The sequence below is a fragment of the Haliotis rufescens genome, unplaced genomic scaffold (genome assembly GCF_023055435.1).
Source record: "Haliotis rufescens isolate VD_foot unplaced genomic scaffold, xgHalRufe1.0.p SCAF_46, whole genome shotgun sequence".
Classification (NCBI taxonomy): domain Eukaryota; kingdom Metazoa; phylum Mollusca; class Gastropoda; order Lepetellida; family Haliotidae; genus Haliotis; species Haliotis rufescens.
Genome location: NW_025964179.1, coordinates 1,170,003 through 1,184,888, shown reverse-complemented (window position 1 = coordinate 1,184,888; position 14,886 = coordinate 1,170,003). Strand labels below are relative to the sequence as shown.

The following is a 14,886-nucleotide window of genomic DNA, read 5'->3' as shown; positions in this document are numbered from 1 at the left end:
TATACATTCAACCCTGATATCTATACATGTGTCCCTTGGAACTTGGAACAAGCCCTTGCTATACATTCAACCCTGATATCTGTATATGTGTCCCACGGACCTTGGAACAAGCCCTTGCCATACATTTAACCCTGATATCTATACATGTGTCCCACGGAACTTGGAACAAGCCCTTGCTATACATTCAACCCTGATATCTATACATGTGTCCCACGGAACTTGGAACAAGCCCTTGCTATACATTCAACCCTGATATCTATAAATGTGTCCCACGGAACTTGGAACAAGCCCTTGCTAAAGATTCAACCCTGATATCTATACATGTGTCCCACGGACCTTGGAACAAGCCCTTGCTATACATTCAACCCTGATATCTGTATATGTGTCCCACGGAACTTGGAACAAGCCCTTGCTATACATTCAACCCTGATATCTGTACATGTGTCCCTTGGAACTTGGAACAAGCCCTTGCTATACATTCAACCCTGATATCTATACATTTGTCCCACGGACCTTGGAACAAGCCCTTGCTATACATTTAACCCTGATATCTATACATGTGTCCCACGGAACTTGGAACAAGCCCTTGCTATACATTTAACCCTGATATCTGTATATGTGTCCCACGGACCTTTGAACAAGCCCTTGCCATACATTTAACCCTGATATCTATACATGTGTCCCACGGAACTTGGAACAAGCCCTTGCTATACATTCAACCCTGATATCTATACATGTGTCCCACGGAACTTGGAACAAGCCCTTGCTATACATTTTACCTTGATATCTGTACATGTGTCCCTTGGAACTTGGAACAAGCCCTTACCATACATTTAACACTGATATCTATACATGTGTCCCACGGAACTTGGAACAAGCCCTTGCTATACATTTAACCTTGATATCTATACATGTGTCCCACGGACCTTGGAACAAGCCCTTGCTATACATTTAACCCTGATATCTATACATGTGTCCCACGGAACTTGGAACAAGCCCTTGCTATACATTTTACCTTGATATCTGTACATGTGTCCCTTGGAACTTGGAACAAGCCCTTACCATACATTTAACCCTGATATCTATACATGTGTCCCTTGGAACTTGGAACAAGCCCTTGCTATACATTCAACCCTGATATCTATAAATGTTTCCCACGGAACTTGGAACAAGCCCTTGCTAAAGATTCAACCCTGATATCTATACATGTGTCCCACGGAACTTGGAACAAGCCCTTGCTATACATTCAACCCTGATATCTGTACATGTGTCCCACGGAACTTGGAACAAGCCCTTGCTATACATTCAACCCTGATATCTGTATATGTGTCCCACGGACCTTGGAACAAGCCCTTGCTATACATTCAACCCTGATATCTGTATATGTATCCGACGGGCCTTGGAACAAGCCCTTGCTATACATTTAACCCTGATATCTGTACATGTGTCCCACGGAACTTGGAACAAGCCCTTGCTATACATTTAACCCTGATATCTGTACATGTGTCCCACGGAACTTGGAACAAGCCCTTGCTATACATTTTACCTTGATATCTATACATGTGTCCCTTGGAACTTGGAACAAGCCCTTACCATACATTCAACCCTGATATCTATACATGTGTCCCACGGAACTTGGAACAAGCCCTTGCTATACATTTAACCTTGATATCTATACATGTGTCCCACGGACCTTGGAGCAAGCCCTTACCATACATTTAACCCTGATATCTATACATGTGTCCCACGGAACTTCGAACAAGCCCTTGCTATACATTTAGCCTTGATATCTATACATGTGTCCCTCGGAACTTGGAACAAGCCCTTGCTATACATTTTACCTTGATATCTATACATGTGTCCCTTGGAACTTGGAACAAGCCCTTACCATACATTCAACCCTGATATCTATACATGTGTCCCGCGGACCTTGGAACAAGCCCTTGCTATACATTTAACCCTGATATCTATACATGTGTCCCACGGAACTTGGAACAAGCCCTTGCTATACATTTTACCTTGATATCTATACATGTGTCCCTTGGAACTTGGAACAAGCCCTTACCATACATTCAACCCTGATATCTATACATGTGTACCGCGGACCTTGGAACAAGCCCTTGCTATACATTTAACCTTGATATCTATACATGTGTCCCTTGGAACTTGGAACAAGCCCTTGCTATACATTCAACCCTGATATCTGTATATGTGTCCCACGGAACTTGGAACAAGCCCTTGCTATACATTCAACCCTGATATCTATACATGTGTCCCACAGAACTTGGAACAAGCCCTTGCTATACATTCAACCCTGATATCTGTATATGTGTCCCACGGAACTTGGAACAAGCCCTTGCTATACATTTAACCCTGATATCTATACATGTGTCCCACAGAACTTGGAACAAGCCCTTGCTATACATTCAACCCTGATATCTGTATATGTGTCCCACGGACCTTGGAACAAGCCCTTGCTATACATTCAACCCTGATATCTATAAATGTGTCCCACGGAACTTGGAACAAGCCCTTACCATACATTCAACCCTGATATCTATACATGTGTCCCACGGACCTTGGAACAAGCCCTTGCTATACATTCAACCCTGATATCTATACATGTGTCCCGCGGACCTTTGAACAAGCCCGTGCTATACATTTAACCCTGATATCTATAAATGTGTCCCACGGAACTTGGAACAAGCCCTTGCTAAAGATTCAACCCTGATATCTATACATGTGTCCCACGGAACTTGGAACAAGCCCTCTATACATTCAACCCTGATATTGTGGCTGATAAAAAAAATATATACTCAGTCTGGATAAAAGTACACATTTATTATACACACCACCATTAAACATCATCATCATCATCATAATAATAATAATATACAGAGAAACAACTATTACTAGATTTGTGTATCGTCGTCACATCCTGGTTTCCATCGGACGTTACCAGGCCTACCAGGAATCTCTTTGAAGAATGACTTGAAGATACGATCCATGTGTTAAGACGACTGAGAGGTCTGGCAAAGTAAAACAGCTAAGAAACCCTGATCTTACTGTAAGTAAGCAATGCATGAATGCTGTCTCGTGTTTAGATACAAAGAGAATTATCACTCCTGAACAGAAGACTTTATAATTAAGAAGTATCATTGGTTCCATATTATGAAGCTGGGAATCAATTGTTCTCATTCAACTGTTGGTGTGTTAGCCTATAATGTACCTTCAAACACATAAACAAGATAAAACTGAAATGAGAAAAAACTAACACTTTGTTTGGCTGAACCATGATAAAGAAACACGATTGTTGTTTCCTCGTTGCGGAAGTGACGTCATCACCTCAATCTCACATAGTCTAACTTAGCACAGAACATTGTTTTGTATATAACTGACTGTTGTTTATAAGCTGTTTTACTTAAGTTGGATTGGCCAGTAAAATGTCCCTTCTCTACAATCGCTTGAAAGAACAGGCCGCAGGGCAGATAACTCTACCCCCATTGACTGTACTTGAACGCGGGTCTGAAGCAGTATCGCTCTACCAGTCGGTAGACCTGACACTTGACATAGTCCGCCCCGCACGTGTTGAGGAGAGCTCCGGGCTGGGAGGGGCAGCTGACCTGCTGGTACATCCCCCGCAAACACACGTGGCTGATGGGGTTGCCGAATGTGTAGATGAAGGTTTGGTAGTGGGAGCAAGGTTTGAAACCTGTTGGAAAATATTGGAAAATTGTATCACATTTTTCAATCACAACTTATACACTTGTCGCTTTGTCTTTATGAGTGAGTGAGTGAGTGCATGAGTGAGTGAGTGATGACAGCGATTTCATCGGGCTTATGATACATGTGTGCGTATATCGATATTCACCTGAGGTAAGATACGTCGGACGATATCGGTCTTCAGGTACATGACATCGGTAAATATCTTACGTTACGATACGCGGGACGATATTATGCGAAGTTGCGACAAAGAAGAGGATATTAAAATACATCAGACAATATCTGTCTCATCAGGGAACGATACGGAGGACGATATTAACCTCAGGGTTTGTTTGTTTGTTTGTCTGTTTGTTGTTTAATTGCGCACTCAGCACTATTCCAGCTTTATGACGGCAGTCTGTGAATAGTCAAGTATGGACCGGACAAACCAGTGATTGACATCATGAGCATCGATCTACGCAATTAGGATACGATGACATGCATCAACCAAGTCTGCGAGCCTGCCCACTAGATCTCGTTAGCCTCTTACGACAGGCATGGGTTGCTGAAGACCTATTCTATCCCGGATCTTCATGGGTGTCAGTGTACGATTGGGGGTGGTGGGGGGCGATATTAACTTCAGGGTACGATACATCGTGTCATTTATACTCAAATATTTCCAGGGCGGTCGGGTAGCCTAGTGGTTAAAGCTTTCGCTCGTCACGCCGAAGACCCGGGTTCTATTCCCGACATGGGTACAATGTGCGAAGCCCATTTCTGGGGTCCCCCGCCGTGATATTGCTAGAATATTGCTAAAAGCGGCGTGAAACCATACTCAGTCAGTCAGTCAAATATTTCCAATAGACATCTTTATGAATCTGACGGATATTCAATCTCAAATGCAATACAAAGCTTGAGTTACTAGTACAATTTCGAACGTGGGACAGCCTAGTGGTCAAAGCGATCACTCGTCACGCCGAAAACCCGGTTTCGATTCCGCTCATGGGTACAATGTGGTAAGCCCATTTCTAGAGTCCCCGTGATATTGCTGGAAATTTGCTAAAAGTGGCGTAAAACAAAATACACCCTCCCCTGTGGGCAGCGTTATGCCGGAAGAATGTCGAGATGGAGAATACTTACAGTGACCCCCTTGGCCGTTACATATCTCGGTCCTCGTTTCCGTCAGGGGTTCATCGCAGAGTCCAGTGGGTGTACAGGGCCGTGTCCGAGTGGAGTGGAGTGTCCCTTGACCACAGAACTGGGAGCAGGTGCCCGCTGTCCACGAGGCCCATGTTCCTATAGCTGTAGCAGAGAGAATAACGTGAGACGATCTTGTCATTAGAATCTTCAACATAATATGACCACTGTCTTTAATCACACCAAAACCCGTGAAGATCCGGGTTAGAATAGACCTTTAGCAACCCATGCTTGACGTAAGAAGCGACTATGCTTGTCGTCAGAGGCGATGAATTGGATCGGGTGGTCAGGCTCGCTGACCTGGTTGATGCATGTCATCGGATCCCATTTGCGAATCGGGGCGGTCGGGTAGCCTAGTGGTCCCGACATGGGTACAATGTGTGAAGCCCATTTCTGGTGTCCCACGCCGTGATATTGTTGGAATATTGCTAAAAGCGGCGTAAAACCATACTCACTCACTCACCCATTTGCGAGTCTGACACATGATGAATGGCCAAACCTTGGCATCTCCTGCATGAACGGAGTTTCCGAGGAGTGAAAAATAAAAATTTAATAAAATTTAGGGCTTGGCATAAGAGTGGGTGAGTGAGTGAGTTGGGTTTAACGCCGCTTTTTAACAGTATTACAGTTATATCGCGGCGTGTCAGCATCATGTGGGAGGAAGGCCCGAAGTGATGCAGGTCTCAGACGTTAACCACTTTGGTGAAACCCACGCGCACGGGTGTGGTGCTGACAAACCTAGAAACATAATCGGGGCGAATCGGGATTCGAACCCACAATCATATGTTTCTGGCGTGCCCATGGGACGCAACTCTGCACAACGAATTGCGTGCCCCCTGCGTGGCATACGTTACAAGATCCGACAGAAATGCTGTGAACACACAATGCCATTTAGAAAATCGTCAAATGTAACAAATGTTTACTAAGAAAGTGTTATCCCAAATATAACATGTGTTACATTTGACCACTTTCTAAATGGCATCGTGCGTTCATAGCTTTCGGCCATGGGAGCCGTGCCAACTTACACTTGTCAGAGGGGTACACAACTTACGTGATCTAGATTACCGGTTGTCGGACTTTCATTTTTTGTGGAAGCCTCGGTGGCTGAATGGGTTAGATCGCTGACTTTGTGTGCTGGCGATTAGTCGCCTCGCTATGGCAGTGTGGGTTCGAACCCCGGACGGGATTCAACCCCAAAACGTAAGAGAATCTGTACTTTACTAAGAAAGTGTTATCCCAAATATAATATTCGCGAACACCTGGTGTCATTGTGGTCATTGAAACGTGACACTTACTTCCTGTGCACGCGATTCCCGAGTTGCACGTGGTCGACTCCTGCTCGACTTCCTGAAAGCGACTGCCGGGTGGTGGGCGGTACGCAGGCCGCAGACAGGCACGAGTTCTCTGCCGCTGTTGAACCCCAGCCCCACAGGTGGCGTCACAGGAGGTCAAAGTTGATAAGGAGCCCCAGTTGCTCCAGTAATCTGAAATAAAACGGTTTGTTTTTAATTTGTCCGTTTTTATTTTATCAAAATCATCAGATCCACCCGTGTTCATGCATTTAAATAAAGCGACAAACCCTTTCCATTTTCAACAATAATCTCTACATAAAGCAGAGTCGATAGTACGATTCCGACTAAATCATGAGCATGTGTTTATGAATCACTATCAAAGAACGATGACACCAGGTGTTCGCGAAAAGATGTATTCTGCGTAGTCACCCATTCAATACTGTGGCCTCCATTGTGACCACATTCGCTGTGCAGAGTTGCGTCCCTTGGGCACGCCAGGAACCTGTGATTGTAGGTTCGAATCCCGGTCCGCCCCGATTATGTTTCTAGGTTTGTCAGCACCATTACCGTGCTCGTGGGTTTCACCGAAGTGGTAAACGTCTGAAACCTGCATCACTTCGGGCTTTCCTCCCACATTAAGCTGACACGCCGCGATATAACTGGAATACTGTCAGAAGCGGTGTTAAACCCAGCTCACTCAGTCACTCACTCCATAGTGACCAGGCAATCCCCGATTAAGCCTGCTCCAAATACAACGCTCCATCAGTGCATTTGCTATCTGAGAGTCAATCATTTTGTTTTCAAGATCTGTGTATTTGACATTTTACTTAAGAAATTTAGTTTCAAAACAGAGTGACTGGATGTTGTTATATTCCGCAGTGGGCAATACTGAATCTGTAACACGGATATATGGCCATACTTACAACAGCGCGTCGAGTTAAGTCTGAAATGAAATAAAATATTCATTCAATGTTTGTCGTTTAAATAATTATTATGATATTATGTAGGAATTATGAGATATATGACACGCTATTGACGTGTCATGATAAATTAAGCGCCGAACACATCAGCACAATAATGTTACAATCAGGCAGGTCACAGAAGTATCAAGTGATATTATCGTGGGTGTTTTTAGTATTTGCAGTCTTCAAGGAAACGGTGGGGCGGTTGGGTAGCCTAGTGGTTAAAGCGTTCGCTCGTCCCGCCGACGACCCGGGTTCGATTCCCCACATGGGTACAATGTGTGAAGCCCATTTCTGGTGTCCCCCGCCGTGATATTGCTGGAATATTGCTAAAAAGCGGCGTAAAACCATACTCACTCACTCACTCAGTCAAGGAAACGGTATCTTTGGAACCCAACCTCGGAAAATAACTGCTGATTTAGAAAAGGACTAAAACTCAATATCTGCTGACAATATCTGCCCGTGTTCCTATCGTCCGACAATAAATACCATGATATAGTGCAGATATACATACACCTGAGTTTCAGCTGGAGTAGAACATTAAGCTGTAAGTCGGAACTTTCTATACAAATATGAAAGGCGTATAGCCGAGCGTGTACAACTGCCAAAACTCACTGCGTGAACTGTGCATGTGTAACTTGGACACACATCAACACGACTGTGCAGAGTAGAAACGTCGGCGTCATGCTCATTCAGGTCTTGCAATCTCAGACAGGTGCTTGAAAGGAAGGGTCAGTGGTCAATTTCGGACTGGTCAAGGCTTCTTATACCCTGCCTAATCCTCATCCAGCTTATCACTTCACGGCTCATCAGGCGAAACGTTGGCCATCCCCCCGGGGTGACCGTCCACATCCCCACCCCCTAGGCTGAGGCACAGGGTTGTAGTGGCTGAACGTGCAAAACGCCCGGGTGTGAACTATCAGATTAGTATCTGTTCGTCACCCTTGATTGAGGTATTATATAAACAGTATTCCAAGCGATCTCTGATTCCGTCGACGGGAAATATTAGTGATAGCCATCATGGACTTACATGGGCGAGATTTTCTCATCACGATTACCAAGGGGTTCGTGTTATAATGTTTGGAGGAGCTTTGTTAGTGCGTCATTGAAGTGAAGCCCCACGGGTCAGTTGACCGTATCATGTCGTCCATTATTGAGCGCTATCGAAGTTACAAGCCCCCCTGTGTGTGTGTGTGTGTGTGTGTGTGTGTGTGTGTGTGTGTGTTGGAGACAAGTTAATATATCGCTGTGTTCATGGAAATTAACTAATATATCCCAGTGTTAATGGAGATAAATAATATATCCCGGTGTTAATGGAGCTAAACAAATATATCCCGGTGTTCATGGAGAAAAACTAATATATCCTTGTGTTCAATGAGATAAACTAATATATCCCAGTGTTGATGAAGACAAGGTAATATATCCCAGTGTTCATGGAGATAAACAGATATATCCTGGTGTTTGTGGAGATAAACTAATACATCCTGGTGATGATGGAGACAAGCTAATATATCGCTGTGTTCATTTAAATTAACTAATAGATCCTGGTGTTCATGGAGATAAACTAATATATCCCGGTGTTGATGGAGACAAGGTAATATATCCCAGTATTCATGGAGATAAACTAATATATACTCCCCTGTTTGTGGAGATATACTAATATATCCGGGTGTTGATGGGGACAAGCTAATATCTATCAGTGTTCATTGAGATAAACTCATATATCCTGGTGTTCATGGAGATAAACTAATATATCCCGGTGTTCATGGAGATAAACTAATATATCCTGGTGTTTGTGGACATAAACTTATATATCCCAGTGTTGGTGGATTATAAACTAGCCTGGTGTTCATGGAGATAAACTAATATATCCGGTGATAATGTTGATAAACTAATATATTCTGGTGTTTGTGGAGATGAACTAATATATCCTAGTGTTCATGGAGATAAACTAATGTATCCCAGTGTTCATGAAGATAAAGTAATATACCCGGTGTTCATGGAGAAAAAACTAACATATCCCGGTGTTCATGGAGAAAAAACTAACATATCCCGGTGTTCATGGAGAAAATACTAATATATCCTGGTGTTAATGGAGATAAACTAATATATCCTATTATTCATGGAGATAAACTAATATATCCCGGTGTTCATTTATGTGATGACACCACCTCTTTATGTGGACCCGAAAAATAAACAATGTGGACGCCATATAATATTATGATTGTTTGATTTTATAATAAAGAGACACAAGCAAATACAACAAGTCCATCTATGTTAGTAACAATAACGTTAGGACGTTCCAACACACAGAGACATCCGATTGGCAGAGGTTTGGGGAATACCACTTCCCGGAAAGTTTTCTCACGTCAATACTGTTGGATGGGATCTGGACAAGACGTGCCCACGGAGATCCGTTACCCAAACGTTATTGGCGGACTCGTTACCAAGTGTTTGATAACCCGTACCCATTTGTACCAATCAACTGGATGGCTCGTACCCATAAATGCGAACCCGCTTCCAATGAAAATATATATGATTTAAAAATCCTTAAACATTAATCGGATTAAACATTTTCAAAGTCATTGGTGCAGTAAACTTTAAACACGGAAAATTAACAAATTAACACGAAAAAATAGCCACCGACCAGTTAAAGCTATTTCTCTCGTGTTAATTTTTAAATATTCTCGATTATTTTGAGTGAGTGAGTATAGTTTTACGCCACTTTTAGCAATATTCCAGCAATATCACAACGGGGGACACCTGAAATGGGCTTCATACATTGTACCCATGTCGAGAATCAAACCCGGGTCTTCGGCGTGACGAGCGAACGCTTTAAGCAGTAGGCTGCCCGACCGCCCCTGATTATTTTGAAGGCGGGACAGAATACTTCAAATACTTCAAGAAATCCGCCAATGCTTCAAAGCCGAAAAGAACCGAACGAAACGGACGCCTGATCGAACGTTACATTTAGATGAATAATGGTGTGTGATAATAGGAATGACCATTTACCATGGCCTATAGATTTTTTGTGAAAAGAGTTAATACATTCCCGGTTATAAGTAAGGGCGGTTCCAGGACTCTGGATCCGCCTCATTCGTGATCAACCCGTGTTATTCCGGGACAAGCCGAAAAGCGACTCGTGCTCCTCTCGTGGCCATCGTGAACTAGGTTCCGTCTTAGCGCAAACGGGCATACCTAAAACAATTGTCAACTCGTTGCGTAATGGTTCACATATATTTCCCCATATATTATATATATTTCAGATGCAATTTAAAGGACATCGGGACGTGCGGAATTATGCAGTATGATTGAAAACATTTCACTGTGTCTTGGGTATATTTTTAGATGCAAGACATATGTAAAATCAAACATTATTTCTGAGGAATTATTTGACAAAGAACTTGAAATCATACGCGCATTCCGATTGGTTTGTCGTATTTTCGCCCATAACATTCAACGAGAGGGGGATGAGTCTTCTTGCAGATTACGGAAAGGGGCGAGTGGTCACGAATGGATCCGCCTATGATGAGTGTCATATCATAGTTTCCGGAGGACAGCTTTTGAATGTTTTTGTGATTTTACGAACTCTTGGATTTGTCACTCCTGTAGACGCCGGAATGTGTGCTTCAACAGCCAGTCAATGCTATCAATGTTAATCAACTGATTTTTTTATATTAAAACCAAAAAAAGTGAAGTTGGGATTCCTTGGTTAGAATAAAGTCGTAGGAGCATGTGCTGCTGGTAAGGGCCGATTACTGAGACCATGGAACACTTGCAAATAACAACTATAGTGTTACCACTGAACTGAATTTTTTATATTAAAACCCAAAAAAGTGAAGTTGGGATTCCTTGGTTAGAATAAAGTCGTAGGTACTGTGCTGCTGGTAAGGGCCGATTACTGACATCATGGGACACTTGCAAATAACACTCTTAGCTACAAACATGGTAAATCTTTAATGCGGTCTTGAATCCAAGCCATCCTACAATCGCTCTAAGATTGGTTTGTGAAAGTGAAATAGGACAATTGTATGGTGATTATGAAGTTAATTGTAGCCGCCTAAGATCGATTGTAACTAAGATTGTTCCGTGCAAGTCGACCCAGGTATCCGACACAGTAATGTGGTTGTGTGTGGTCGGACCAAGATGGCGTGGATCGCTTCTCACAATATCAGGGCCACTCCATTATTTCAGGTCACCCTCATATAGATGGGATATTGCTGAGTGAGTCGTTAAAACATCCAGGCAAGTAGACACAGTTACCCATCCATGTTTCTGTTAGGGATCACCAAAGCAATGGCTTCGGCTAGGATCATCAGTCATATTGTCTGAGGCGAGAGTTGGAGCCAGGATTCGCTACAACTACATCCAACAGACACTCCCATAGGCCACCATGAAAATAATGACAATACAAGCTTGGTGAAAAATATTTATCTAAACATACCAAAAATGGTGAAAATAAATATTTTTTTTGTACACAGCTTGATAAAATTAATACAAACCACAAACATGATTAAAAACAGGTGTTGATTACTACTAACATAGTGACAGAACTAAATGACTCAAGTACCATGGCTTAAATACTTCTAGATGTATTAATATCACGAGTCATAGAGACATATAGGATAGGTCATTTGTGACAACGGTATATTTATTGATCTAGAAATAGTTAAGCAATGACCCTGTGTCCAGGGCCCACTTGCACAAAGCGATCTTAGCGCTACAACTATCGTAAGGCTGTGTTAAAATATGGGAATTACGAGCATCTTAGCGCTAAGATTGTTTTGTGCAAGTTGATCCTGGTGCCTTTTCCACAAAGCCATCTTAGCACTGGCATGTTAAAGTATGGGAGTTACGAGCATCTTAGCGCTAAGATTGTTTTGTGCAAGTGGATCCTGATGCCTTTTCCACAAAGCCATCTTAGCACTGGCATGTTAAAGTATGGGAGTTACGAGCATCTTAGCGCTAAGATTGTTTTGTGCAAGTGGATCCGGGTGCCTTTTCCACAAAGCCATCTTAGCACTGGCATGTTAAAGCATGGGAGTTACGATTGTCTCAGCACAAAGATTGCTTTGAGGAACGGACCCTGGGTGGAACAGTTGTTTAATAATAAGTCGTCTAGTATACATCACTGCTGCCACAGGAGATATCTCTTTCCCTGTCACTCACATGTTTAAATACTGTGCTCGGCTAGAATACCGACATGGTAATGATCTGACAACCCTGCACAGGGATTGCCCTTTGTGGACGTACTAAGCAGCCGATCAAAGTTGACACATAAATATGGCATGTAGTCTATACACAACATCTTAAACATCTTTAACATCAACAATGGCAGCATCCAGAGGGGGACTTGAGCAGGTACAAAGTACAGTAAACTGTACTCACAGTTTCCCTAGCCCATCACAACTGTAACTTTCTCCCTTTACTTTCACTGCCAATAATGTCTACTCCTACCACTTGTGAAGTTATTGTGAAGAGTCCCCATTCTCACTAAACCTTAACAATGAGACATGGAACCTCTGATGCCCAAATATGGAACTCTTTCTTTCAATCATTCAAAAAAAATTCAAAGCATGGACTTTGTCTTCCAGCGTACATCAGTTAATAACAAATAACCACAACAAACATGGGTTGATTAAAGAGGATGAATTAAACAAACAGAAGTGAGGAAAACATCCATCTGACATCTTCTTGATGTTTAGAATTATAATAAGTTTGGGACATCCCACCAGAGTGATATCTTGATTAGAATTCTAATACGTTTGGGACATCCTTCAAGAGTGACATCTTAATATTTAGAATTCTGGTAAGTTTGGGACATCCTTCAAGTGATATCTTGATGTTTAGAATTCTAATGAGTTTGTGACATCCTAATAGAGTGATATCTTGATGTTTAGAATTCTAATGAGTTTGTGACATCCTAATAGAGTGATATCTTGATGTTTAGAATTCTAAGAAGTTTGTGACATCCTACAAGAGTGATATCTTGATGTTTAGAATTCTAAGAAGTTTGTGACATCCTTCAAGAGTGATATCTTGATGTTTAGAATTCTAAGAAGTTTGTGACATACTACAAGAGTGATATCTTGATGTTTAGAATTCTGATAAGTTTGTGACATCCTACCAGAGTGATATCTTGATGTTTAGAATTCTAAGAAGCTTGTGACATCCTACCAGAGTGATATCTTGATGTTTAGATTTCTGATAAGTTTGTGACATCCTACAAGAGTGATATCTTGATGTTTAGAATTCTAAGAAGTTTGTGACATACTACAAGAGTGATATCTTGATGTTTAGATTTCTGATAGGTTTGTGACATCCTACAAGAGTGATATCTTGATGTTTAGAATTCTAAGAAGTTTGTGACATCCTACTAGAGTGATATCTTGATGTTTAGAATTCTAAGAAGTTTGTGACATACTACAAGAGTGATATCTTGATGTTTAGAATTCTTATAGGTTTGAGGCATCTTTCAAGAGTGATATCTTGATGTTTAGATTCTAATAACTTTGGGACATCTCACAAGAGTAATATCTTGATGTTTAGAATTCTAATAACTTTGGGACATCTTTCAAGAGTGATATCTTGATGTTTAAAATTCTAATAAGTTTGTAAAATCCAACTAGAGTGATATCTTGATGTTTAAATTTCTAATAAGTTTGTGACATCCAACTAGAGTGATATCTTGATGTTTAGAATTTTAAGAAGTTTGTGACATCCTACGAGTGTGATATATTGATGTTTAGAATTCTAATAAGTTTGGGACATCTTACAAGAGTGATATCTTGATGTTTAGATTCTAATACGTTTGGGACATCTTACAAGAGTAATATCTTGATGTTGAGAATTCTAATAAGTTAGGGACATCTTTCAAGAGTGATATCTTGATGTTTAGAATTCTAATAAGTTTGTAAAATCCTACTAGAGTGATATCTTGATGTTTAGAATTCTAATAGGTTTGTGACATCCTACTAGGGTGACATCTTGATGTTTAGAATTCTAATAAGTTTGGGACATCCTGATATTTAGAATTCTAATAAGTTTGGACATTCTGATATTTAGAATTATAATAAGTTTGGGACATCCCACCAGAGTGATATCTTGATTAGAATTCTAATAAGTTTGGGACATCCTTCAAGAGTGACATCTTGATGTTTAGAATTCTGGTAAGTTTGGAACATCCTTCAAGAGTGATATCTTGATGTTTAGATTTCTAATAAGTTTTGGACATCTTACAAGAGTGATATCTTGATGTTTAGAATTCTAATAAGTTTGTGACATCCTACTAGGGTGACATCTTGATGTTTAGAATTCTAATAAATTTGTGACATCCTACTAGGGTGATATCTTGATGTTTAGAATTCTAATAAGTTTGGAACATCCTACTAGGGTGACATCTTGATGTTTAGATTCTAATAAGTTTGGGACATAGAACAAGAGTGATATCTTGATGTTTAGAATTCTACTAAGTTTGGGACATCCTGATATTTAGAATTTTAATAAGTTTAGGATATCCAACAAGAGTGACATCTTGATGCTTAGAATTCTGATATGTTTTGACAACCTACAAAAATGAAACCTCCCAGTTTAGAGTTGTGATGTTGTCAAAGCTATGGTGTGGATTAGAGGTGTCCCACAGTAGCGTTCTAGTCCCTATGGATCTTAAAAGATGATGCATGAAAGTGACTGACACAATCCTTGATAATCCAGGGTCTCGTATCTCCATTCTG

At 41.3% G+C, this 14,886-nt stretch overlaps 1 protein-coding gene across 1 annotated transcript; it reads right to left on the bottom strand.

Moving 5' to 3' along the window:
• Nucleotides 1-2,829: 2,829 nt before the first annotated feature.
• LOC124141638 (A disintegrin and metalloproteinase with thrombospondin motifs adt-1-like) lies at nucleotides 2,830-7,883 on the bottom strand. The gene is made up of 5 exons (XM_046509669.2): nucleotides 7,769-7,883; nucleotides 7,115-7,134; nucleotides 6,195-6,383; nucleotides 4,843-5,004; nucleotides 2,830-3,712 (listed from the first exon to the last, which is right to left on the bottom strand). The coding sequence occupies exons 1-5, from the start codon at nucleotides 7,843-7,845 to the stop codon at nucleotides 3,495-3,497; spliced, it is 666 nt and encodes a 221-aa protein (XP_046365625.2). The 5' UTR covers nucleotides 7,846-7,883; the 3' UTR covers nucleotides 2,830-3,494.
• Between the last annotated feature and the right edge of the window lie 7,003 nt (nucleotides 7,884-14,886).

Coding starts and splice junctions, on each gene's coding strand:
- LOC124141638 (XM_046509669.2), bottom strand. CDS start 7,845: ATGAGCATGACGCCGACGTTTCTACTCTGCACAGTCGTGTTGATGTGT. Junction 7,135..7,768: donor ACACATGCACAGTTCACGCA/GTGAGTTTTGGC, acceptor ATTTCATTTCAG/ACTTAACTCGACGCGCTGTT. Junction 5,005..6,194: donor GGGAATCGCGTGCACAGGAA/GTAAGTGTCACG, acceptor TCTCTGCTACAG/CTATAGGAACATGGGCCTCG.